The following is a 25,905-nucleotide window of genomic DNA, read 5'->3' on the forward strand; positions in this document are numbered from 1 at the left end:
ATGTGTGTTTACATTTTAGTTAAAACCTACGTAGATTGGATGACAACAGAGCACACCTTTGGGAGAACAAAGGGTAAATGATAATCACTATCATAATGAATGGTGCCTTACAACTTCATACTGTATTTTCCAAAAGTAAGGAGGAGGGGCCTTGCTCAGGTCTTGGGAGCAGGTGTTTGAAGATTTCACAAAGCTTTGAATGACCTACAAACATATCTGTATTACCTAGATTCAATGAAAAGGTGAATATTACAGCAATAAGTTTCCACAGCTTCTCCAGAGGAGACCATTGTGTTTGTATGGTATGCTATGCTGTTTCATCTAAGTTTATGGAATATATATAGTAGTGTGGCAGACTGTTGGTTTTGCTTAATAACACCGTAAGAATTAAATGACAGAATGTAGTCCGTCAGATGGTTGTGTCTGATGTTGGTGCAGCTTGTGGCTGCTTGTTGTTTTGTTTTGCTGTTTGAATGCTCTATGCTGTATCACACAAGTATAAATGCAAATCCGTAAATGTAAAAATATGTTCTGTTCTGTTACAAAAAAGACAGGGTGTATTCTGCAAGTTATGTCAAAAGTCAGTTGAGACACTTAAACTCTGGATTTTATTTTTTTTTTTTACATTCCCTCAGGTTTCTCTTTTACATGTGCTTAAAGCTTGAGCACTGTTGTATATGCCTACTGCGTGAGAATCAAAATATGGAACTGAATGCTCTCTATTTTTATGAGTGAGGAGTAGTAGTGTCAAAAAGAATAAAGCCTGAAATTGATGGGACAAATGAATCAACTAACATACACTTTCGTAAAATGATTACTTTAGTTTGTAGTATGGAGGCTTGTTGTTGGCAATTATGGACTATTAGTGTAAGAGTCTGTTCTTTACCAAGTGATTATTTCCTTTCAGAACTGTTGTTTGCTGTAACTTTATGCTGTCTCAGCATGTCTTTCTAAATGCCATCATGGCTGGTTTTCCACCTGTACTTACTCCTGTTTTAACATTCACCAGTACTACCCAGTAATCTGAGGTTACTTGTAATAGTAACGTTAACATGAATGGAAACACTATAGCACAGGAAATGAAACATTTCAGGAGTTGTAGAAAATATTTTTAACATTAGAGATTTCAGGTATTCCTTTGAAATGTAATATCTGTGTTTATTTTGTTGCTCTTGTTTCTAGCCTCTTTTTTCTTACTTGTGTGAAGTCTTATTTTTCCACAGAAGTGCAGTACAAAGTAGGGATGGTCAGCCTTCAGGAAATGCAAGAACTTGCTTGGAATATTCAAGATATTTTTTTTTCCAAGATTTTTTTTTCTTTTTTAAGCAAAGCTTGTTGAAATACAGGTGGGGCGGGAGAAACTGACTTGGGTTTATGACAATGTGCTGCTTGTTTTTTTTTCACTTCAGGTGCGAGAAGATGTTTTAAACTCCTTGAATAACAACTTTCTACAAACACTAAATCAAGCATGGAATGATCATCAAACAGCAATGGTGATGATTAGAGACATTCTGATGTATATGGTGGGTATTCAGCTTTTTCACACCTTTAACTTCATGCAGTAAATTGTCTGTCAAAAATTAACAGATGAGCTGCAGGGGTAAAAAAACAAGGCATCCTTACTGGTCTTGTTCCCAAGACTGCTGTCTGTTCCTTGTTTTGAATTTGCTGTGTGCATGCAAGACTTATTACAGGTATGTGATAAATTATAATTGGATTCTTCTTTCAGGTTATCTCATTATCACTTGAAAAATGCGTCTGAAAAGTGGTTGGAATTCACTATTTTTAAAAATGTCAGACCCTTTCTGACAGGTTATAGATGCTATTTGCATGTGGCACGTTCTTATTGTGGCAAGTATGGTGTAAAGTGTCCTGAAACTTGCAATACAGTTGTTCTTTAAGCTTAAGGGTTTGAAAAGGATACCTTTGCTTAGGTACAGTCTGTGTCCTTGAATGTTGAATTTTAATTTAATCCTTTGCTATTCATCTACAGCTTGGGTACAGTATTGAGCAGTATACATAATTTTTAGTTCTAAAAGAAAAAAGCATTCCTTGCTTAACAGGTAGTAGAAAAGGCCTTTTTTGAAGAGACTGCCTCAGATTTTTGTGTCTGTATTGTGTTGTGCTTTAGGTAGTTGGTATATATTTAAATTGCCAGAGTGGTGGGCATGTTCGGAGGATGCAGGAGAGTGTATTTTTGCGTAGCTTCTAGCCAAAGGCTTTACCTTCAGGAAGGAAAAGAAATATGTGTTGAAATACTGTGGTTTGGTTTTATGTAAAATCTTGCTTTCCGAAGTGTCATGCTGAAGGTAGCACTTCACGCAGTATTAGACAGTGAAGGTCAGGTAATGCTTTCTTTATATTTGTCAAAAAAAAAAGATGATGATCTGAGATTGTACTCTTACCTGCTGAACAGTTGATGTTAAGGTCTTGTAGCTCTTAAAAGTTCTCATGCTATAACATTGAACTTTTTTGTATTAGCTGTGAAATCCTGCTTGGTTAAAAAGCTACTAAAAGCTGAGGAATTTGAAAGAATTATTGCTGGAGCCACATAGTTTTTTTTTTTGTTAACGGATTTCTACTGGCTTTTCTACTTCTACTGTGCTGTGGGGTTTGGCTTTGGTGGTTTGTTTTTGGTGGGTTTTTTGGAGGGAGGAGTGGTTTTGTTTGGGTATTGTTTGGGTGGTTGAGTTTTGGGGTTTTTTAAGTTGGGAAAAGACCACATATCTAAAGATAGAGGACTGGACATCATGCCTTCAGTGATAGTTAATGATCTGTATATCTTATCTTGGCAAAAGAAAGATTGAGAGTTTTATTTTGAAGATGTACAATTTTCACTATGAGAAATCCTGGAATCACTAATACGTCTGTAAAGGACAAATACAAATCAGTTGCTGCTAGGTGCATCTGGACAAAGTCAAGAGTAGCTAACAATTAGAATAATGTTCACCAAAGCTAGTGGTGAATTTTCAGAAACATGGACATGGAATTCTGAGCTTTTTAAGGGAGTAGCTGATTATGTTTTAGCCGTATACATAAAACTGATATGTTTTAGCCATATACTACATATTAGTACAGAAAGTGCTGGATGCTCCAAGGTATGTAGGTGGTCAGAGAGGATAATGCAGTATTATCTGTTGCTCTTAAATTCAGTAAATCTTTGACCCCTCAGGCAGGGTCAGAGAAAGCTGTCTTATCAGCTGTTCCTGTTTTATTTGGGTTTGTTTGTGTATTGACCAGAATATTGAGGACGAAGCTTTCCTTTTGGGGAAGGGTTACATGTTCAGTTAGCACTTTTTGGGGGGAGATGAGAGCTATTTCCTAAGTATTTTTTGTGCTCAGGAGAGCAATGTCTTGACTTTTGTTTGAAACTTGAGAGTGCAGTTAGGACAGTCTTCTCTTTTTCCACTAAAATTCCAGAAGATGGAGACCTGCAACATTTGTGCAAGTGCAAATTGGACTTCACTGTGTTTATAATTTAGATTCAGAACAGATTAAAAACCAAAGAAACTTGAATATATAGTCTTTCATGTGCTGTTTGACAGTTCCTAGTTTCAAGTGGGTGTGCAGCTGAGACTTCCACTTGACTCATTATTTACCTCTTGTAGACTTGTACCAAAATGAGACCCAAAGAAATGGAAAAGAGGCATCCACAATAAAATGTATAGTGTAAAAGTAAAAAAATAGTAGTTTTTTATTTCAGAATGTTTGTATAAACTTGTCAGACTTTAGGAGCACTGATGTCTGTTAATGTAACATGGGTTTTATGATTATAAATTGGATCTTTATAAGATATAACTGTCTAACACAAGGAACTGATAAAATGGGCAGACTCCCTCTTTTCTTTGACTTGGAGTGCTTAATACAAATTGTCATTAGAAAACACATGCTTTGTTTACAGATTAAAGTATAGGCTATGGTTTAAAACAAGACCAGTCTCAAAAATTGGAAGTTTCAGCTTTGTCACTGTGATATCCTGTTGAGTCTCAAAGGTGATTCTGCTCATTGGAAAGAGATTAAGAGCAGGAAATGTCTAGTCTTAGTATGTGTTCATTCAAAAAGCTTGAAAAAGCAGCTCGTGTCACAAAATTGTGAAGCAAGGAACATCTGTCAAAGATGAGACCTGACTGCTCTTCAAAGAAACAATTTTCAAGAACTTCACAAAATAAGGAATAATTCGTTCTTTTTTATTACTTTGAGTCTGAATGAGATGTAGTTTTATAGTGATATGCTTGTCAGACGTTGTTTATACTTCTTTATTCAAGTGCAGCTAATATAATTTACATTTAAAATGTTTTATCTTAAGAAAACCAAATACTGTAAACTCAGTCACCAGGCACTGTTAATTGATATGCTTGTGTTCCACCAGAAGTATATTCAGTTATATAATGTTTATAAATAAAAGATAACCCAATCCTTCTTGTATCCTGTAGGCTGTCCTAATTACTTACCCATTGGTTTCAGGAATATACCCATTGGTACCCAACAAATCACAGTGACATTATTTAACATTTAGCATCCTCCTGAATTCTGATCTTACAATCTCTAGGCTGAAGAATGTAAGATAATATGTAATACAATAAAAATGTAATACCCAAACATTTTAAACTATATCTGGTTTAGTGCCATGTATGTTTTCAAGTTTATTTTCACTCATCAGTTCCTACATGATCTAAGTCAAAACAAATACCTTTTCACTTTAATCTTCCCTGTTTATTTTGCCACTTCTCAATTAAAACTAATTCAAATACATGTGTTTTTAGAAAGTTATATATTTTGTACACTGGGGTTTGTGCATTGTTATGATACATGCTGTCTGGGTTATGTGCCAGGATTTTGTTTTACATGCACAACATCTTCTGCAAGACACTTGTAAAGCTTGCCCTATAGCTGCTTTTTTAAAGCATATTATCTTCTCTTGTGCCATGGTTACTGTCTGGTAAAAGTCTGCTTGGTTTCAGGTCTGTTGTACGTCCACTGTAAGGTTTTGCAACCTTGAATTGCACAATAAAGCCAAATCCAACTTTCTTGAGACATTCCAGTTTCCACAATTGCATTTGAAGTTTACATGGTTACACTATATTTTGTTGGGTATATGCACTAGCTCTCCTCCTTCTATTTTACATGCTTAGGCTACAGGAATCGGTGCCAAAATAGATGTAGTAGTCTCTGTAAATTCACTGCACAGTGTAGCAAGCAGTGAGGTACCTAAGCAGTGAAGTCATGTCCTAAGTAGCGTCTTCAGTGAATCAAGCCGTGTACTAAGACATGTTGAAGTAGTGAAGTAATGTACTGCACTTGAGCATATCTGAAATTCAGTCTCACTTTTGGCTGCAGCATAGGTAAGCATACCTAAAGTAGTTTTTATTTAGCTACTGTATGTAACAGGAGCAAGTAAGTGGAGGTTCAGTTGTTTGGTCTTCTCTTCAAGCTGCATAAGTGTGAGTATTTTTGGAATGTCTTGGGGAAACTGGGCTAAACTGGATTCCGTGGTGTCTCTTCTTTACTATTTGTACTTGCTAAATTTAAAGCAGTTTCAGGTATGCAAGCACAGCAGTCACACCCCTGGCTGCATTATAGGCATGTGGGTAGTGCCAGTTAAACAGTGTCAGAAGTGAACAATTACTCTTATGAATACAGCTGTGTGTTTTGCAGAGGGCAGAGCATTCTCTTCTTGGCTGTGCAGTGCACAAAGCCAATGTCTTGATTTAAGCTGGCACTGACAGATCTGCTATGTGAGTTTTGACCTTAGGGCATATGACTCTTATTGTTCATGGCTTATGCACAAGGTAGTAAGGAGAAGTGTTGTTTTTATTTTGAGAACTAAAATCAAAGGATTGTGCTCTCTCTCTTTCTCTCTCTCTCTCTCTGTATATATATATACACACACACAAGGGTGTCTGAAGGCTACATCATCCAGGTGCCTCTATGCAGAGATGGGCAAAATGTGGCTGGTGATACTTAACAGTAGCTAACTTGGTTTATTTGAGTTGAGAATTACTCTGCAGTGTAAGCATCATTGTAGCTCGTGAATAATTGCTGTCTGAAACTCCACCCTTGTCTCCTGAGAGTTACTCCTACCTTTAAGTACCTGCTGCTTCTCCCTGCAGGAAGTGATTGCTGTTCCGTAGCATGTAACCTTGTTAGTCAAACCTGTTCCCAAATAGGGCTTCCTGTCCATGAGACTACTTTTTTTTTTTAGGTTGGGAGAGCTTCCAGTAAACAGTAGAAGTGCTCTGTTACCAAGGGTAAGCAAATCAGCAGTATCAGAAACATTAATGCTGCTACTGTGATTTGGGTATTGTAGAGTGGTCTGGCTTTCTAAAGAGGTGTTGCTGTTACATTAAGACAAGTTGGTAGTGCAGTTACTATTTCATAGTGGCAACATTCAGGAGCCCCACAACAGAAGCTGTGCAGATGAGTCAGGGCCTTGTCTTTGATTCATTTTGATACCCTGCTGCCTGTTCTTCAGAAACCTGAATATTCTTTGATAATAATTTATATATTCTCAAGTTATATAGTATATAAGACACTACTTTTTAATTTTGTCTTTCATCTCTTTGAAAGTATACTTTAAGCTTGTTTTTATTTAGAATCATATTTTTGGTGCAAATGTGTGAATAAGGAAGTGAAATAAATAACTCTCTTTCTAAATAACAGAAAAAATAAGATAACGTATTCCAGAGGTCTAGACTACTATGTGTTACTAAACTGACTTCATTGGGCCAATTACTAAACTTTTTGCTTTGAGGCAGAACTGAGCTTGCTTCATGAGCCACAGAGTAGGCATATCTGACCTGTTCCCATCTTGGTTTTTCATTTAAATTAAGTGCTGCGTGTCTGAAAAGAGTGAGTAGGAAATCAGTCATGAACACCATGTTTTGCTTTCCTTTGGTCATCAACTGGCAATCTGGTATATAATTAGTAGATGAATAATTTTGCCATGTAAATTCAGCTGCTACAGTAGTAAGGGTGTGCTGTCAGTTCTTTATAGGTTGTTGTTTGGGTTTTTTTCTAATTACAGAATTTATAAAAACTTAAAATTTGTAAATTTTTTTAATACTCTGGAGCATAATATTTTTTCTTTTAATAGTTTTGTTCTCTAGGTGTTTGAGTAACTTTACACTTTAATTCTGAGTGTGGTAAAGCACTTAAGAACTGATGGAACTAGTGGAGAAACCAATCTTTATACTCTTATTTCAGACATTATCTTTCTACTTCATTTTGAATATTGACCTCCATCCTTTATAGCGTTTGTGTTTTGTTGTTTGTTTATAGCTGTATAAATATTCAGAAAACCTTATCACAGATTTGTGAGTTGTACAAACCCGTTAACTTTCTCTGATATCATCATCCTGAGGCTTAAGTGGTAGTGAAGCAGTATTTTTAGTAATTACCCAAGCTATTACATTAGAAGAATGGATTATGTCCTGACAGAAATGAAAAAGTAATTATTGTTCATCTCAGAAATAGTTTGTAAAACAAAATTTCTGTTCTTAGTGTTGTTTTAAATAGGCTTAACTGGTAAAGCACTTCTGGATATTAAGTGAATACACTGATTTTCTGTCTGCTACTAACTTTATTAATGATTTTCATTTTCTAGAGAGTTGGTAAGTTGGGGAAGAGGAATAGAGAAGGGGAGACCAATTCTTGGAACACTTCTGCAAGTAGCAGTAAGAAACGCAGGGTGTCTGCTCAGCAGTGTCTCAGTCCACTCTGGATGATGGTTTTTGGGCTATACAGACTTTGAGCACTGTTCTGAGGACCATTCTAAATTTGTAAATGTAGATAGTATAGGGGTAGCAGATGAGAAGGTTGATTTTTCTATATGCTCAGATTATATAGGGAGATAGAATTTAAACCCATATAGATACACAAAAATTGTTCATTCTTCACTGCCTTCCCCTCTCTTTTGGGAGGGGGTCTGTGTATGTGTGAGATCTTAAGGAAACAAGATGGTTTCAGGATACTTGCTCGAGTTGAAAAAAAAGTGCATTTTTTGGGGGAGGGGTGCAGCAGAAGTCCTTATGTACAATTTTACAATAACAATTTATAAACATTTTGGCTGTAACTATTCTCATTTTGGCTTTTTCTTTTGCTTGTCTAATGAAACTATTTCAGGAAATTTCCCTGAATATTGAGGGGGAACTTTCTGCCTAAAAGGAGCAGTAGGAAGATGCACAGGAAATGGTGAAAGTGAATTATTTTTTCTCAAAGAACAAAAAGGGGTGGATAAAAGTTGTTTGAGTAGGTAAAAGTAAATAATAAAGTAAATAATGAATAAATAAAAGTAAAATCTCTTGAGTAGATAACTAAAACTATTCCACCTGGAGTACTGTGTTCAGCTCTGGGGTCTCCAACACAAGACGGACGTGGACCTGCTCGAGTAAGTCCAGAGGAGGCCATGAGGATGATCAGAGGGCCGGAGTACCTCTTCTATGAAGGCAGGCTGAGAGTTGGGCTTGTTCAGCCTGGAGAAGAGAAGGCTTTGAGGAGACCTTACAGTAGCCTTTTAGTACCTAAAGGGGCCTACAAGAAATGCGGGGAAACTTTTCGTAAGGGCCTGGAGTGACAGGACAAGAAGGAATGGCTTTAAACTGAAAGAGGGTAGATTTAGATTAGACATTAGCAAGAAGTTTTTTACTGTGAGGGTCATGAGGCATTGGCACAAGCTTCCCAGAGAAGTTGTGTCTGCCCTGTCCCTGGCAGAGTTCAAGGTCAGGTTGAATGGGGCTTTGAGAAACCTGGTCTGGTGGAAGGTGTTCCTGCTTTTGTGGCAGGGGGTTGGAACTAGATGATCTTTAAGGTCCTTTCCAACCAAATCTGTTCTCTCGTTAGATGATTCTGTGATACTTTCAGGCAGTGCCATGAATTTTGTCAGTGTTTAGAGATTCCCCTGCCCACAGACTAAAAAGTGTCAAGGCTGTAGATGGTCCTGGTGTGCTTTAGTCATAAATACCGTGTGTACAGTGTTAGGCAAGGTAGACTTTCTGTATAAGTGAAGTTTTGGAAAATGGGACTGATTTTTAATTTGAGGGTATTCATCATTTCATGGCAAAAGGAGAGAAGATTAATTTGGTCCTTTCTACAGTGGAAATATGACCAATCTCTTGCAATTGAATAGCATGGGTGTACTGAATTTTTAATTTGATTCCTGTATGTTTGCTTTGTAGGACCGTGTGTATGTGCAACAAAATAATGTGGAGAATGTCTACAATTTGGGCTTGATTATTTTTCGAGATCAAGTTGTACGCTATGGCTGCATTAGGGATCACCTGCGGCAAACGCTGCTGGATATGATTGCAAGGGAAAGGAAAGGAGAAGTTGTAGACAGGTAAGATGTTTGTAAGTGACTGTCATTTGTTGTAAATAATACCTGCCATTTTTTTAAGAAGTTAATCATAAATGTACACAAATCATTACTTCAAGCTGAATTCCTGATTGTAAGTAAAAATTTTTTTGGAATCTAAAATAATGTATTTCTTTGTACATTAAGGTTTAGCTTAATGGTAAATAGAGAAACTTGTGAATACATTTTTTAATACTTATATTGTGTTTTTTATTAAAACTTTAATTAAATCTCTCCATTACTGCCTTGTGCCAGAGCATTTGGTTATAAAAATGAGTTTTGACAGTTCTCTGCCTCTTGCTACCCTCATCTCCTCTGTGCTGAGAGATGGTTTAATTTTCTTGTACCTGTTATTTTTGTGTGTTTTAGGCAGAGGGGGAGGTTGGTATTACTTTTGTTGTGGGTTTTTTTGGGGGTGTTTTTTTTGTTTGGTTGGTTGGTTTTTTGTTTGTTTTTTTGTCTTCATATTTCTTACTCATGTTTTGACCCATCTAGTTTTGATAGTTCACTTACATCTCTGAGCTTTCAAATCTGTTCTTGCGTTCTCCAGCCAGTTTAGTAGATGTGAAGTTTTATGCCATACACTGCAGGTACTGCAACTGGAGTAACTTTGAATTTGCAAGTTTTCTTGCGCTTCTCTAGTTTCAGAGCAGCTGTTGGGTGTGGAGATACATAAACTCCATGCTACTTTGGCTGCAGTTCTGGGACTGAGATTGCCCAACACACTATTTATGAAGAGAAAAATACTCCTTGGCAACAGCTGTGTATTGTCCCCTACTGCCAGAAAGTGGAATTTTTTCCTGGATGAAGTTCTTTTCTTTTCACGTTTTATTGATGTGTTTCTATGCCTAACCAAATATTTAATTTGCTGATACATTTTCATTTTGTGGCTTGCTTAGGATTAGCTTTTTTTTTGTGTTGTGGGGTTTGGGTTTTTGGGCTTTTTGATTTGGTTGTTTGTTGTTTCTTTTTTAACCAACCCAAATTCTCAGACTTTGCACAGTACCTTCCATCTGTGCAATTGTTTTGAATTGCTCAATTCCAACCTATGTGTGCAGTTTTCTTTGAAGTAATTTTTTTGCTATTTTCTTGTATGTTGAAATATACTTAATAGTTTTCCAAGTTAATAAAACTTGAGACCTGCTTCCCAGTGTTTAAAATAGTTAATGAACATTGTCAGCTTCTTAGTTTAGAACAAAACCAGCCTATCTTGTTCCTGTAATGTTCTTGAAATCCTGTCATGTACCAGACAGATTTAGGATGGCTTTTCTCTTATTATATTTGACTGAAGTTTGTATTTTATTCTGAGTTGTTATTCTGCTATGTACTCTGTCTTACAAGTATGTAGATTTCTCAAGTTGTTAACAACTTACTTTTTGGCAGAGGCGCAATAAGAAATGCTTGCCAGATGTTAATGATTCTAGGTCTTGAAGGAAGGTCAGTCTATGAAGAAGACTTTGAAGCTCCATTTTTGGAAATGTCTGCAGAATTTTTTCAGGTACAGCAATGTTGTAATACTGTTTGGAACGTTGTTAAAACTTCCTGGAACTGTGAGAATTTGTACTTTAAGTAATTGCTGCTGTCCATCGCCATTAAGCAAAATGAGAAAAAAAATTACAAACTTTGGAAAAAGTAACACAAATTTTACAGAATTACCATAATTTGAACATAGTTCAGACCTACATGTGCCAATAACGTGTAAAGTAATTATCATGCCAATCTTGTGCCTGCCTTGGGCTATTTCATGCAACTCAGTCTTATCCCTTCATTGCAGCCACAGTCTTTTTGAAACACCAGTGGCATGAATGGTTGAAACTGTTTCAGGCTGGGAATGGATAGGGGAGACTACCTGACAAACTGCCTTTGAGGAAACTTTGTTTCCTTCATGGTTTCTGTATTTGTGGGTTCATTTTTTTTTTTTTTTGGTAATAAAATGAAGTGAATGGGGGAATTAAATTAATCCAAATGGCTGTTCATTTGTTGACCAGCCACTGAGTAACACATTTTAAATAATTCTTGAGGATTTTTTGTGAGATAGTTTTGGAGAAAAAAGCCAGTTGAATGGTGATTGCATGTGATCATGCTCATCTATTGTTGGAAACTGATAGAAATTGTAAAAGCATGTTAAAAGGTATCTAGATAAGAGGATTTGTCAGGCTCCCAATTCTTATGCAGGATCTACTGTCATATCCTCCAATCCCCAGATTTATTTAAAAATGAGAAACATATGTTGCACAATGATTTAGAAGTCATTATATTCTGTTTTTCTTTGGTACTGCATAAAATGAAGAGAATCATAGAATAGTTTGGAAGGGGCCTTCAGAGGTCATCTAGTCCAAGCCCCCCTTGCAATGAACATGATTACTTTTAAGCTTTATTTTTTAGCTCTGCTTTGGAAAAAGTTATCTTTCCTCTGAAAGACTGTGCTGACCAGTATGGATAAAAATGGTTTGACATGGAATAATATTCTCAGAATTGTCACTAATCAGAATGAGAACTGTTGATCCTCACAACTCATAAATATGCCATAAACTGGTATTTGAAAGGAATTTTTGCCTTTTCCCTCTCCCCATCCTTCTGTTTTCTTCGGACATGTAGCTAAAACTGTAGTTGATAACTGGAGACTAAGTTGGCTTAGGTTGTTTTATTATGAAAAATACTATGTTCATATTGCATGTACCCCCTTGTGTATGCAACACAGCATAACAGAACCTTTATTTTGTGATAAACATGTATGTAAATCTTGGGGGGTATGATGATCTCATTTCTTGGGCATGCTGTTTGATTTCAACTTGTTTATAAAGGCTGATCTGAAATAAATAGTACATTTCCTTTTCTGCTTTTGAAAAGAAGTCTGAAGTATTAATTTGTGTTAATCACAGATGGAAAGTCAGAAATTTTTAGCTGAAAACAGTGCTTCTGTATATATAAAGAAAGTAGAAGCTAGAATTAATGAAGAAATAGAACGGGTGATGCACTGTCTGGATAAATCAACAGAAGAACCAATTGTGAAAGTTGTCGAGAGGGAGCTTATTTCGAAGCATATGAAAACTATAGTGGAAATGGAGAACTCTGGGCTAGTTCATATGCTGAAAAATGGGAAGACAGAAGGTAAGACTGCATCATGTGTGAGACAGAAATATGATACTTTTTATTGCTTTTAAACTTAGGATAAGTCAAACTTAAAAGTTGTGTTCCTGTGTAACTGTAAAAACACTTCAGTGGCTCTGTTTTGCAAATATGAGAATCTTACTTCAGAGACTTGGAGGGCTCTTAAAACACAGCCCATATGTATAACCTGTTTCTATTTAGTACCAGCCACAGGTACTTTTTTGGTAAGCCAGGTATCTCTTAAGAAAAATACAAATTTATGGTAACAGTCCTTGTTACCGGTTTTCTGTGAGTCATTTTATTACTTTCATTCCTCTAGTACACAGCTGTCAAAATGCATGGAAGTTTTTTGGCCCAAGGGCAGTTATTTAAAAAGTACTAGTGTAAATGACTTACTGAATAGAAGTATTGTGGGACCAATTCTTGGGGAAGGGGCTTTGCCACAGAGAAAAGGTTGCTGTTTTTAAAGGGTATGAAGCAGCTTATTGAAGTGGTTGAAAAAGAAGGACTTGGCTTGATTTGCTTTTCCTGATAGAGGTTAATGTGGGACAGAATGACTGAATGAAAGTTACTATGGAAAAAAAAACAGAGCATAAGTTTCTAAAGCAGCATAATGAAGAGAGTGATTGTAGTATCCATATTTAGAAACTGGTGCTCACACTAAAGCCCTGAGAATGGGGAACAGACTTGCTGCTTAGATTAATGGCCTTTGTTCATTAAAGCAGCTTCACAAAGTGATAGAGTGACAGAGTGAGCAAATTTCTTGGCTGTAAGAGAAAAGAATTACTATATTGAAAAGGAAAATAATGATACTATATTTAACTTTTTTTTTCTTTAAAATCTAGTTAAGATAGACTTCAGGGCAAAGGTACGAGGATATTGAAGGGTATTTTTAAGATAGAGGGATTAGTTTAACTTCTATAACCTTGGTTTGATTTAGTTAAATACTTGAGAGAAAATATTTGTTGCATTGTGAAGACAAGATTTCACATAAATGCACACAAATGATTCTCTTTTGGAAAGTTGTGTTTAACCTAGCTTCTCATGATTTTAGACAGGTGAAACAAAATAGTGTAAATTTATATGGCTGACTTGAAGACAAATATTAAACTCAAATTTTTACCAGTTTTTGCTTTTAATACAGACACAAGCATCTATTTGCTTGACCTTAGATTTTTGAGACAACTTTTAATACAGTATTTGACTTTTGGGGTGATAGTCTTGGAAGCTACAGTCTTACCACTGGAAAACATAATATTACTGCACCTTGAAGTGTGCTATCCTTTAGTACAGGCATTGACTTCTGCTGGCCTGGGTATCAGCAAGAACACATTCCTTGCTGCAGACAACCTAGAATAATTGAATGCAATCTTTGGTTGTGGTCCGCATGTTGTCAGGAGTGAAGGAAAGAAGATACTAGTGCCTGAGCTGTTTTGGGATACTTTTTGTGGCTCAAGTGGCTGAACTTTTATTGCTGTGTTTTCTATGAGTCAGTTACAGAAGTATAACAGACAGAGGGTGTCCTGCATAATATATTATCCTTGTTTCTAGACCTTGCTTGTATGTACAAGTTGTTTAGCCGTGTGCCAAATGGTCTGAAGACAATGTGTGAGTGCATGAGCTCATACCTGAGAGAGCAAGGCAAAGCACTAGTTTCTGAAGAGGGAGAAGGAAAGAATCCAGTCGACTACATTCAGGTAGTTAACTATTTTACCTTTCTTGTATCTTTCCCACAGTTATCTTATGTGATTGATAAGCTAAAGCTTAATACTGATTCAGAAGGGGTTATTCCTAATAAGCTGTTTCTATAAGTTTGCTTCTGAATTCTCAGACATGTTTAGAATTCCTTTTTTCACTTAAGTTGCTTGAAAAGTGCGCCCTCAGTTTCTGTGCTTTTGGTAACTGCTTTTATTAAATGACATTCAGGCTAATTACCTAACTGTTGAGAACTTCTTGGATTGTCCTAAATTATACTTGCCTCAAGTAACTTAGACGTCTGCTTGCAAATAGCTTTGTAGTGTCCAGTTTATTCAATTTTATGTAACATTAGCTATCAATGTTTGAAACAAAAATCACATGACAGTAATTCATGGCTAGAGTAACTGAGAGGTGAATGTGGTATAAATGAAAACAAACTGGTTGCTTAATTCCCATTCTCCCTGAGAACAGAACACTTCTGCATGTTGAAAAACGTAAGTGTTCATTCTTGTTCTCTCACTAGAAGCGATGTGCGCCATTAACTTATCAACATCACAAGATGTGCTTCTGGAGTGTTTGTCGTCTTTTCTCTCCCATTGTCTCTGAAAAGATGGTTTTAAATTTGCACATTAAAATCTTTAGAGGTCACTGAACTTTAAGGAGATGTTTTTCTAGCTGGAAGATATTTTACACTTAATGGGAAAATGTTCATTCATTAAACTCTTAAGATTTTACTTTTAAATGTGTAGTTGAAGTCCTTGTGTCTGTTCTTTGAGAAACATTTAATGCTGTATGCCTATCACCTCTACTGCTTTGTTTGAAATCAGTAACTTTGCTAGAACTGGTTACTATTAGAAGAAGCCATTTGAGTGTAAAAAGATTGTTGATTGGATTATTAATTTTCTGGCAATGCTGAATCAAACTTTTTACCAAGCTTAGACAAGAATCACCTCTCCAAGGATTACTAAAAAGAAGACAGAACACCCTTTGAGATTTATTAAGCTTAATGATTAAGGGCTGCTAACGCTTTTTGTGATGGTATGATTAAAAAAAAAAGGCAAATGATGTGGAAAATGTGTCTGGATTACTTTGAAGTAATTTACACTCCTTTTACATCCTGGTGAACCTAAAGGAGAAGGAGTATTATTAAAAATTTAACTGAGAATGAGTTAAAAATTTAATTTTAAAGATGCTATCGATTCTTTTTTCATGTTACAAAAGTGAATAGCATAATGAAGCTGAGGAAGACTTAGAGCCATAAAGTGTGGGCTTTGGGAGAGCTCATCCTCTCAGCCCATTAGCATGTACCCTGACCATCTCATGAAGATGCTCTAGGGAAGAGATGGATACACGATTACAGCTAAACCGCCCCACCCCACCCCCCCACAAACAGTTTTATCTTTCACTACCATTGGGACAGTGGAAGAATAGAAAAATACATATGAATTGAGAAACCTCACTCAGCTGCATTCATCTGAATCTTTCAAGGACTTAAACAGCAGTAAGACGAGAGACAAGGAAGCTAGAGTATGCCATCAAGGAAAAAACTTCATCAGAGTCCAGCACTGCTTCTGCATCATGACATCACCAAGTGCTGAGCGTAATTGGCGAGATGATTGCAAAAATATTGCCAGGGGATTAGATTTAAAACTTATAATAATTTGAAGGGATGTTGAAGTGCTGCTATAATTTAAGGTAATAACAGTTTCTGCTGTTTAACACCAGGTTGTTCAGATGGTTTACTCCTGGAGGGGAGACATAAGCTAACCTTGGTTAACAGAAAGAGAGTGGGATTTACTTTGAATTTAAAATTTCTAATATGCATTAATTAGCCTGTCTAAAGATCATTCCTTTTAAGTGAGACGGTGAGTTCCTAAGAAACATTACTACTTCTTTAAGTGGTTCTTGAATGGCTTCTTTAAGTAACTACATATAAACTACTTAAGAAACTGAGGATTTTAAGAGCACTTAAGGTGAACAGTTTTTGTGGGCACTTGTTACCTGTGATAAATTTAACTCTCAAGGGAAATTCCTGCCCTCCTCCATGCTTAGTTGTGTCTAAACCCTGTGCATATCATATATAGTTAGTAAGGTGCTCAGGTGATTTTAAGATGCTTCCCCCTTCTGTGCTGTTAACTCTGGATGAAAATGGTGCAAACCCTAAAAATTATGTTAAGGATCTAATAAATTTAGCCCAGAGGAAGTACTTCAGGCCTGTGAACTTCACACTATGATAACTGGAGAGCTATTGCTTGTATCTAACTTTTATATGTTCACAGTGACTCGTAAAGATCAGTAGAGAAATGTGACTAAATAACGCAGTGTCCCTAGATTGAAATTAGAGGGGGGGAAAAAGCCTGGCAAGATTGGGCCTGTTGTTGCAATGTGTTTTCTCAAACTTGTTTAAGTAGCTCTAGGGATGTAGTTAATGAGTGCCTAGCCTCATCTTTCCTGCATCCTGACTTTATGATAGTGACTTTGTCAACATTACTTGAACTAGAAAAGGGAACTAGAAAAGGCTTAACAAGTACAACAAATACCTCATTTAAGTTGTGGATTTAAAAATAAAATCAACGTGTTTAACAAGGGTAATAAAAAACTTCCTTAAACTTTGAATAGCTTGTTAAAGCAAACTGCTTGAGTATTTGACACCAGTATGTCAGCCAGCTTATCTGAAAATTGTTTCTATGCCAAACCTAGAGAGCTTTGCAGAATCTCTGACTGTAGATGTGGTCTTTTCTGTAACTTCATTTATTACTGCTGTTCTGCAACTTAATGATGTCACATCATTGAAAATGTTTTTGCCTTTTTTTTTAAGGGTTTACTGGATTTGAAGAGTAGGTTTGACCGCTTTCTGCAAGAATCTTTCAATAATGATCGACTTTTCAAACAGACTATTGCGGGTGACTTTGAGTACTTCCTCAACCTCAATTCTAGGTCTCCTGAGTACCTCTCATTATTTATTGATGATAAGCTGAAAAAGGGAGTCAAGGGAGTAAGTATAAATTAAACTAAAAGATTATGCTCTTTGTCATGGAAACGTGGATGAAATGAAAATAAGCTACTTTCTGAAGTTTTGCATTAAGATAACTGGCAATACCGCCTTTAAGTATATGTAACACAATGATCTCATAAAACTTCAGATAGAAACTTACAGAAATATAAGTCTTTTGCATATCAGAGGTTTATTACCTGTCTCTTCTTTCTTAAGTACAACTGTGTTCTTCAATCTTACTTCATAGCTTCTTTTATGAAATTTTTTGAGGTATGGCCCATGGAGCTGGATAGGACGGTTCAGCTGAGGCTTCAGTGGCTTTGAATAAAGCTGAATATTATTATATACATCTTATGCTTTGGCAGTCAAGTAGCGAATTCTACTTATTTCTAAAATAAATAGTCATTTTATTTGTTGTGGCACTAGATAGGCTTTGCAAATGAGTCTTAACATATAAAATCTTTCATTCTTAGCTGACTTTCCATACTTCAAATACTGCATTCCATCTGTGCTTGTTTTTTTGAAATACTTAAAAACTTACCCAGGAGCTTTTACTGTATTTTTTCAGACATTAAACCCTTCCGTCGTTTTCCCTCTCCCTCACAAGTGCTTTTCCATCCATTTTAGCTCTTATATTCTCCACTCTGACTTTGTTCACTATTCTTTTGGCTCGTTTACATGTTGGATGAGTTTTGTGGTCTTCTTTATATGCTACTGCTAGACCATATGCTTGCTGTGAATTACTTTAGGTTGTATAAGACACTTGTGCTAGAAGGTTTAAACAAGAAAATTCTTTCTTTTACAGCTAACAGAGCAAGAAGTAGAAACTATATTGGATAAGGCAATGGTTTTGTTTAGATTTATGCAAGAGAAAGATGTTTTTGAACGCTATTACAAACAGCACTTGGCAAGAAGACTTCTCACGAACAAGAGTGTTTCAGATGACTCTGAGAAAAATATGATATCTAAATTAAAGGTAAGACAGTATCTGCATAGTTTTACTTGATTCCCCCCCCCCACCCCATAAATACAGTTTCTTTTGTTTTTACATAAGGGATATATAGATAACATATATCTTGATTGCTATTAAATACTGACTTGATTTTTTAAAGCCCAAACAGAAAATATTAAAGGCTTTTCTGAATAATTTTGTGGGGAAAAAAGTAAGGAAATATTGGAAAGCACCTGTGAAGTGGGTGCAATCTTAGAAAACAAAACTAGTATTTTTCACAGTTTAAGACTTTCCAAATTAGAGGATTACTACTGTTTATCTAGTGACTGGATTTGAAGACAAAGCTGTGCTTTATCGTAGGTTTTCTGTTATTCACAGTAGAATTTTCTATTGCATGCACATTTGGTTTTTTAGTTGCTTCCATCTACAGACTGATGATAAGGTTCAATTCCTTTTTGTTTAATTAGTTTGAGATCAGGGAAATACAAAATCTTCATATCGGTGTGTGGAAATGTGTTTCCCTTAGTTGCTTCCATTTACTGATTAAATACACCAAGAGATGAAGAAAAAAGTAAAGCCTAAATGTGAGCAGTCCTTGAAGCACCTTCTAATGCAGCTTCTTCCTAAGTGGCATGATAAATGTCTAGGAAGCTTCCGAACCAGAGTGATTTAATCTTAAGGTCAAACTTTACTGATCCTCATTTTTGGTCTGTGTATTCTGTCAGTGAGCAAAGCTTGGTTGCATCAGATTACTCCAAATTATTAGTATTAATTACAAATTATAAGTACTAATTCCTTCATAATTATCTCTCTACCTCTTCTAGCCTGGTGATATAAAGTGCAGGGGATGTATTTGTGATATGGGCCATCCATTTTCTTACGCACAATGATCAGGATGCTGAAGCTAACATGCCTTCCTTTACCATAGACATCTTAAGTATGTGTTAGAAACAGACGCAAAGTCCTTGTAGGCATAACTGAAATGCATGTGTTGGTGCATGTATGTGTAAACATATTCACAAAAGGTGTAGTAATCTCACCTGGTAATCTGCAATAAACTCATAAAATTATACACTCAGGGGACAACAGGTTTCTTTCTTACGCAAACTCAGTTTCTTTCCCTTTTATAGTATCATGCTGAAAAGCAGGTGAGAGTGTGTGCCTTGGTCTGATAAGGTTTTGCTTTTTTTCTTTTAATAAGATGAGGTAGACAACTGAAAAGAAATCAGAAATCCAATACTGGAGAAAAGAGAAGGAAAGCAAGTTTCGTTACGTGTAGGTCAGATTCTTATATGAAATATGAAACTTAGGATAAGATCTGAAAAAAAAAAGGAATCCCAATAATCAATGCAAAAAAGTATAATTTTTAGTGAGATTTATAAACTAACTCTTGGTCTTGCCATTCACATTGTCAGAAGCTCTGTATTCCTAGTGCTGGCACAAGAAGTTATTTTTTGTATTTTTAGACTGAATGTGGATGTCAGTTCACATCTAAACTGGAAGGAATGTTCAGGGACATGAGCATCTCAAACACAACGATGGATGAGTTCAGACAACATCTTCAGGCAACGGGGGTAAGAGTGTGTGGTCTGTGTGCTTGTGCTTTTCCTTCGGTGCAAACCATAGACATTTTATCAAGGCTTGTGGTTTTTGTTAGCGCATGGGAAGAAGGATTTTGTTAGCACAATCCAGTTGTACTTCTTTTGCTGTGCTTGTTATCTTACAAACTTCGTTACTACTTCCCGAAATACAAACGCCAGTTGGAAGCTGGAATGGTGCCCATCTCGTTCCATAAAATCCGGTTTCAGCTTCCGCTCTATCCACATTCTTCTGCAAGAGCTCCTGCAGCAACAGGCCCAATGCCGGGTGGCTGTGCAGCGGCCGGCCGGCAGGGGGCGGGCTGTACCCACCCGCCCGCTCTCATGTGCCTTGCCACCGCGTCGGCACCGGTGTTCCCTTTCTCATGCTTTAAAGGTAACCTTTGCGACACGAATTTTATGCTGACAAGAAAAATCTTGCGTGCTGCAGGTGCTTGGAAAACACACTATCTCGTGTTTAACTGTCCTGATGCAGCTAATGCCTGTACTAAAAAGCAGACCTGACCTTTTATTCAAATCACCAAATATGTACGTAGTTGTTCAGTCAGGAAGTGTTACACCTTGTTGTAAAAGTGGACCTCTGGAGTGTTGCATAATGGAGAGATTGCTTATATTTGAGATCCGTTTGCATGCTCTGAACGCACTTTTTCTATACTGATACTCAGTAGCACTTAATAATATATAAGTAGCTATATAGTTCCCTGCAAGTAAGCTAGTCCACTTATCAAGCATGTTTGAATCAATTTCAAGAATGTGAATGCCAGCAGCAAGTTTGTGGAAATACTCTGTCCCACGTGCTTGGTTGTACAGGGTAGTCTGAAATCTTTGCTGTCTTGAAGCAGTAAGCCGAATTCTTTCTCATCAGTATGCTGTGAATCGTCATGAGTGAAAGAACAGGATGTTCTCAATGTAGCTTCTGAGAAGGTTGTAGAGGATATGGATAGGTGTATATAAAGGTGCACAGGGAGCTTTACTACTGCTTTTTTTGCTTTAGAGGCTAATCATGTTTTCTCTCAAAAATAATTGAAATATTAGTTTCAAGAAAAAGGTTGTTAGAGCACTCCCTGTTTTTAGGTAGCATGTGGACTGGTTACATGATGGGGCATGTGTTAAAGGTTCATGTGCTTCACATGACAGTTTTAAATTGAGTTATTAAATGATGTCTCTGTTGTCTTCAATGTAGCTATGTATGGCTAATAAGATTAATTCAAAATGTTAATAGGTATTCTTCCAGGCCTTATTTGAAACTTCATCTTATTCTTGGCAAAGGACCAGCAGTTCAGCTGATGGTTGCCTTTGGTCAGCCTAGTGTTGTGGTTTAAACCAAATCCGCACAGTTCGCTCACTCACTCCCCCCCTTGCTCCCCCAACTCCTGGAGAGTTAGGAAGGAGAATCCAAAGAATGTAGCCGCACGGATTGAGATAAGAACGGTTTAATAGCTAAGGTATAACATAAATCACTACTGCCACTACTACTACAAATAATAATGATAAAGCAAACAACAAGCGAAGAGAATACAACACCTCACCAGCCACCGACCCATAACTCACCCCACCCTGCCCGACCGAGCACCGACCTACCTCCTCCATCCCCCCAGAGCTCCAGCCCTTCCGGGTCTCTCCTGGTTACATCCTGGGCATGACGTGCTATGGTATGGAATACCTCTTTGGCTAGCCTGGGTCAGGTGTCCTGTCTCTCCTTCCTCCCAGCCTCCCCTCCTCCCTGGCAGAGCATGAGCTCAGAAAAGGCCTTGGACAAACCAAACATTTGAGCAGTAACTCAAAACATACTTGCTATCAGCAACCGTTCTCAGCCCAAAAGTCAAAACACAGCACGGCACCAGCTACCAAGAAGGAGAAAAATGACTGCTACTGCTCAAACCAGGACACTTAGTTATGACTACCTAATGAAATTTTTGGTGTACTTCCTTATGATGGAAATGTATTTATTTCTGTTAGTGTCAATAATACTTAAGAGAAAATACCAACAGGAAGATTTAGGGAATTTTATGTTTCTGATAACTTGCTGGTGGTACTGTGTTTTATATGAAGTAGTCTATTCTACTCTTTTTTAAACAAGTTGTGTGCCTTGACTATGTCTGGTGCCTCCTAGAGGAGTTGGGCATCTGCTCTTCTCTAAATAATCCTACCTGCAGAGTCTCCTGCTGGATTCTATATCCTGAGATACAGGTAGTGCCAAAGACTGTGCAGGTGATTGGTTTGCTGTCAGTAAATGGAAAATTCAGCACCAGGCAAATTCCAAGCTTATAGATGATGAGTAATTTCTACAACTGCAGTCCTGAAACATCCATTTGTTTTATAAAGATTAGATCACTTCAGGACACTTTCCGTTAGTTCATATCATTTTTTATGCTGTAAAGACATCTTGTAAAATAAACTGCTTCCATTCATTGAGGTGAGGCATTTTAAATTAGTGATACATTCTGGTCTGGCTAAGGTAAAAAAAGCTTGGGAAACAGTTGCCATATTAATCAAGATGGTTTGGTTCTAGATAAAGTTGTTTTCTCTGGCTTTCTGTCTGCATTGATGACCTTTCCCTACACTTTGGCTGGGGGGAGAAAACTGTTGAAACTTTTATTTATTTTTTTTTGCGATTCACAGATGAACTAGGTGTTTTTGTGGCTGAATGCCTGTTTGCATTTCTCTTCTGAGCCTCATGACATCGGTGATATGAAATTAGAAGCAGAGCAGTAATGTTGGCTACAGAACAATCTTTACATGGGTGTTTACATACTTGTACAAATTGTTCCTCTTAAAGCTTAATGAAATTCAGTCAAAAAGGGTTTCTGTACAAGTAGCCTGTCACCAGCCTGTCTAGATTTTTCTAAGTTTCCTAGGCACAAGGTTGCTGATGCACACAGGCATTCAACATGCACAGTATAAAAACTTATGCAGTGCATGGAAATACTACTCTGCTATTTAATAGTGAAAGTTTCTGAGTTCATTTGACAGTTTTGACCTACTGAAATATAATGTGCTCTATTTCTGTGTAGTTGGTTTATAACAAGTTGGATAATAGTATGCTTTGGGTTTTCTTGCCCTTCGTTTGTGTTCCTTGAATTAAGTTTAATAATATTCAGCTTAGCTAAGATACCTAGTGAGGGTTGTGCCTCTCTGATAGCCAGATGTTTATCACCTTCTAATACAAATACTTTATAGATTAGCAATTCAACTGTAGAATGTTTCCTAATGAGTGCTGAATATTTATAGTTATAGCTGTCTTTAGGGAATGTGCCTAGGTTGTGTCTGTGAAAGTGAGTAACTGTTTACATTGCAGTCCAGAGGTAAATTGCAGGGAAAGCTCCCTATGGTTTAATGTTAGATATTCAGTATTACTCTCTGATTCCAGAGAGTAAATTTATAAACAGTTGCTTTGAAATGGATGCATTTAGTAACCTGGCTTTATTGTATGCAATCAAAAACCTGTTTAAAAAGAACTGTTATATGTGTTATGAGTTGTGTTTATGATCACAGACCTTTCTTGATTAAGAATTTATTTTGTTGAATTCTCTGCACTCCTAAATGCCAGAAGGAAATAATATGGAGAATTTTTGCTGTACCATTTATTCTGATAATGATGAATTCATTTATCTGGCTTTGTAAAAGTAATATGCATAGATATGTTTGTATTTTTCATCATTCTATGCTGATACAGAAAGATGATGAAATGTGGTCCTGTTTTAAAATAGTGTATATTTTCTTCCAATTATATTTAGGTCTCATTAGGTGGTGTTGATCTTACAGTGCGGGTCCTCACAACAGGTTACTGGCCTACACAGTCAGCCACACCGAAGTGCAACATCCCTCCAGCTCCCAGACATGCTTTTGAAATATTTAGAAGGTACCTATTAAAGCAGATTTTTCAGTAGAGGTTTTAAGAAGATACTTTATAAACTTAACATACAAATGTATTTTACCATTAAAGACATGCTAGCAGACTGCTGCTCTTTGGTTCATGCAAAAATTGGAGACTGCAGTGATCACATTATGAGGTTTGGGTTTTGGGGAGCTACTACTTAAAGAGTTAACGTTTTGAAAAAGCAAAAGTTAGAAGTTTCTAACTTAATGTCTATGAAAAGTGTATGTAACTATTTAAAGCAAATTTCTCTTGGATAGATGAGCTACGTATTAAGTTTTCAATTCAATTATATTACAGATTTTATTTAGCCAAACATAGTGGGCGACAGCTGACACTCCAGCACCATATGGGTTCTGCAGATCTCAATGCCACTTTCTATGGGCCTGTTAAAAAGGTAAAGTATCAAGGTTATGAAAATACTGTATCTTTTTTAAAAATAAGCAAACGCACATTTGTGATAACTTCAGGATTTTATAAAATAAAGGCTTAGTCACTGATAATATGAGAACATTTGAAAAAGATGCCTTTCATTGGCTTTATAGTCTGATTCTTCCTTTGTAGCAGTTTTGTCCAAATCTAATTTGAAATCCAATTTGAATGCATCACTCCGCATCATCTGTTCATTACCTTGTAGGAAAGTAGTAATTTTGATCTTGAAGGGACCTCAGTGGTTGAGTATTTGGGGGATTTTTGGCTGTTATTTGGCCAAAGGCAAAATGAAGCTTGTTTCTCTGTAATTTTTTTAATGTGAAAAAGTGTTGTTAACCCAAGTTTAGCCTGCTTTTCATATGCAGAGGGCTAGCAATGCAGACAACACCTTTTTCAAACTCAAGAATTGTAGTGGAGTTAATAGAAGTATTAATGCTTAATGTTTATGTGTACCAGAAAATAATTGGTAGTAATTTAGACCAATATTACCTCTAGCTTAGCATTTTAGAAGTGGTGTGATACTTGGGAATGTAGAAGGAAATGCAGAATGAAAAAATATTATAGTGCAGCGTTAATAATATGCTTTCATAAGGGTGTTAAAATTGTATTGCTTGATAATTTTAAAGCTAAGAGAACTGGAGTAATGGAACAGGGGCCAGAGAGGTGGTAGAGTCTCTGTCCCTGGAGATGCCCAGTGTTTGAGTGGACATAGCCCTGGGCATCCTGCTCTAGATAGCCTGACTGAGTGGTGGCTGGATTGTAGAACCTATAAGAGAAGACTCCAACCTCAATCACCCTGTGATTCTAAGCTACTGGAGAGAAGTTGTGGTTATGCTGGCAGGTGTATGCTGTTCTATCACTTGTATACACTGATCTCCTAGGTAGATATTTTATCATATAACTTAATTGTAGTGAGGTAAGATATTTTGCAGTGGGGTATAATCTAATAGCAGTTTTGGAATTTTAAAACAGGAAGATGGCTCAGAGGTTGGCGTAGGAGGTGCCCAAGTAACTGGCTCAAATACACGGAAGCACATATTGCAAGTCTCCACTTTCCAGATGACGATATTAATGCTCTTTAACAACAGAGAAAAATATACATTTGAGGTAAGCATTGTGGTGTTTTCATACGATGTTAAGTAACTGTTTTAGGCACTTTCTTGACCTCTTGAATAGACTTTTGAAGATCAGCTGTCTCTCCTTCTATTTGGGTGAGGATCAGGCCATAAATATAAGAAGCAGATTATTAGCAATGCACCTGGGAAGCAGTCCTAGGGGAGGGAGTTATTTGGGACAGGAGTTTTCAGAATGTTGAAGAATTGTGAGTGTGGTTATTCCTAGGCTAGAGAGCTGTAGAAAAGCTGAAGTTGGAATGCAGCCGGTGGCTCCATTTGCTCATTTTATCTTTGAGAAGTTGGATTTAGAGGCCAAAGGGCGGAAAAGGGTTCGTATCTTGGCTCTTTAAACACTGAAGTGCTTAAATTGGCAGGCTGGAGTTAGCTGTAGGATGAATCAAAGAAATTTCATCCCTTCTCTGAGCTGGTGAGACGGAAAAGACAATAAAGAAGGTCCAGATAGATTCTTAACAAGGAGACTTGAAGGGGAGTGCTGGGAAAGGTTTAAGTGGTCAGCTGGTAGACAATGATGAAGGTGGCTTTCGGAGTGGAGGAGGATCCTGTACCTATGAGGTTTGACCATTGTATTTTAATGTTTGTAGTTTTGCTTTAGACGTTATCTTCTGTTTGAGAGAGCATTGGCAGCCTTGAAGAGCAGTGTGGGTGCTGTTTGAATCAGACTGGATTTCCAGGTTTTTCATGTACTTGTGATTGTGCTGTACATAGTAATCATTTGCCTTTTTGTTTGGATTTTCTTTTCAGCTGATTGGCATACTTC

The 25,905-nt window shown here is 36.9% G+C and overlaps 1 protein-coding gene across 1 annotated transcript in view; it reads left to right on the forward strand.

The window, feature by feature from the left end:
* CUL3 (cullin 3) overlaps window positions 1-25,905 on the forward strand; it is a 58,770-nt gene that overhangs the window by 25,256 nt on the left and 7,609 nt on the right. Inside the window, exons 3-13 of the mRNA XM_034063469.1 lie at window positions 1,410-1,523; window positions 9,174-9,334; window positions 10,733-10,847; window positions 12,232-12,460; window positions 14,012-14,157; window positions 16,977-17,153; window positions 17,959-18,129; window positions 19,572-19,679; window positions 23,441-23,565; window positions 23,881-23,977; window positions 24,985-25,119. Coding sequence (XP_033919360.1) covers window positions 1,410-1,523; window positions 9,174-9,334; window positions 10,733-10,847; window positions 12,232-12,460; window positions 14,012-14,157; window positions 16,977-17,153; window positions 17,959-18,129; window positions 19,572-19,679; window positions 23,441-23,565; window positions 23,881-23,977; window positions 24,985-25,119 — 1,578 coding nt within the window. The remainder of the gene's footprint in view (window positions 1-1,409; window positions 1,524-9,173; window positions 9,335-10,732; window positions 10,848-12,231; window positions 12,461-14,011; window positions 14,158-16,976; window positions 17,154-17,958; window positions 18,130-19,571; window positions 19,680-23,440; window positions 23,566-23,880; window positions 23,978-24,984; window positions 25,120-25,905) is intronic.

This window comes from Melopsittacus undulatus, chromosome 6 (genome assembly GCF_012275295.1).
Source record: "Melopsittacus undulatus isolate bMelUnd1 chromosome 6, bMelUnd1.mat.Z, whole genome shotgun sequence".
NCBI classification, from domain to species: domain Eukaryota; kingdom Metazoa; phylum Chordata; class Aves; order Psittaciformes; family Psittaculidae; genus Melopsittacus; species Melopsittacus undulatus.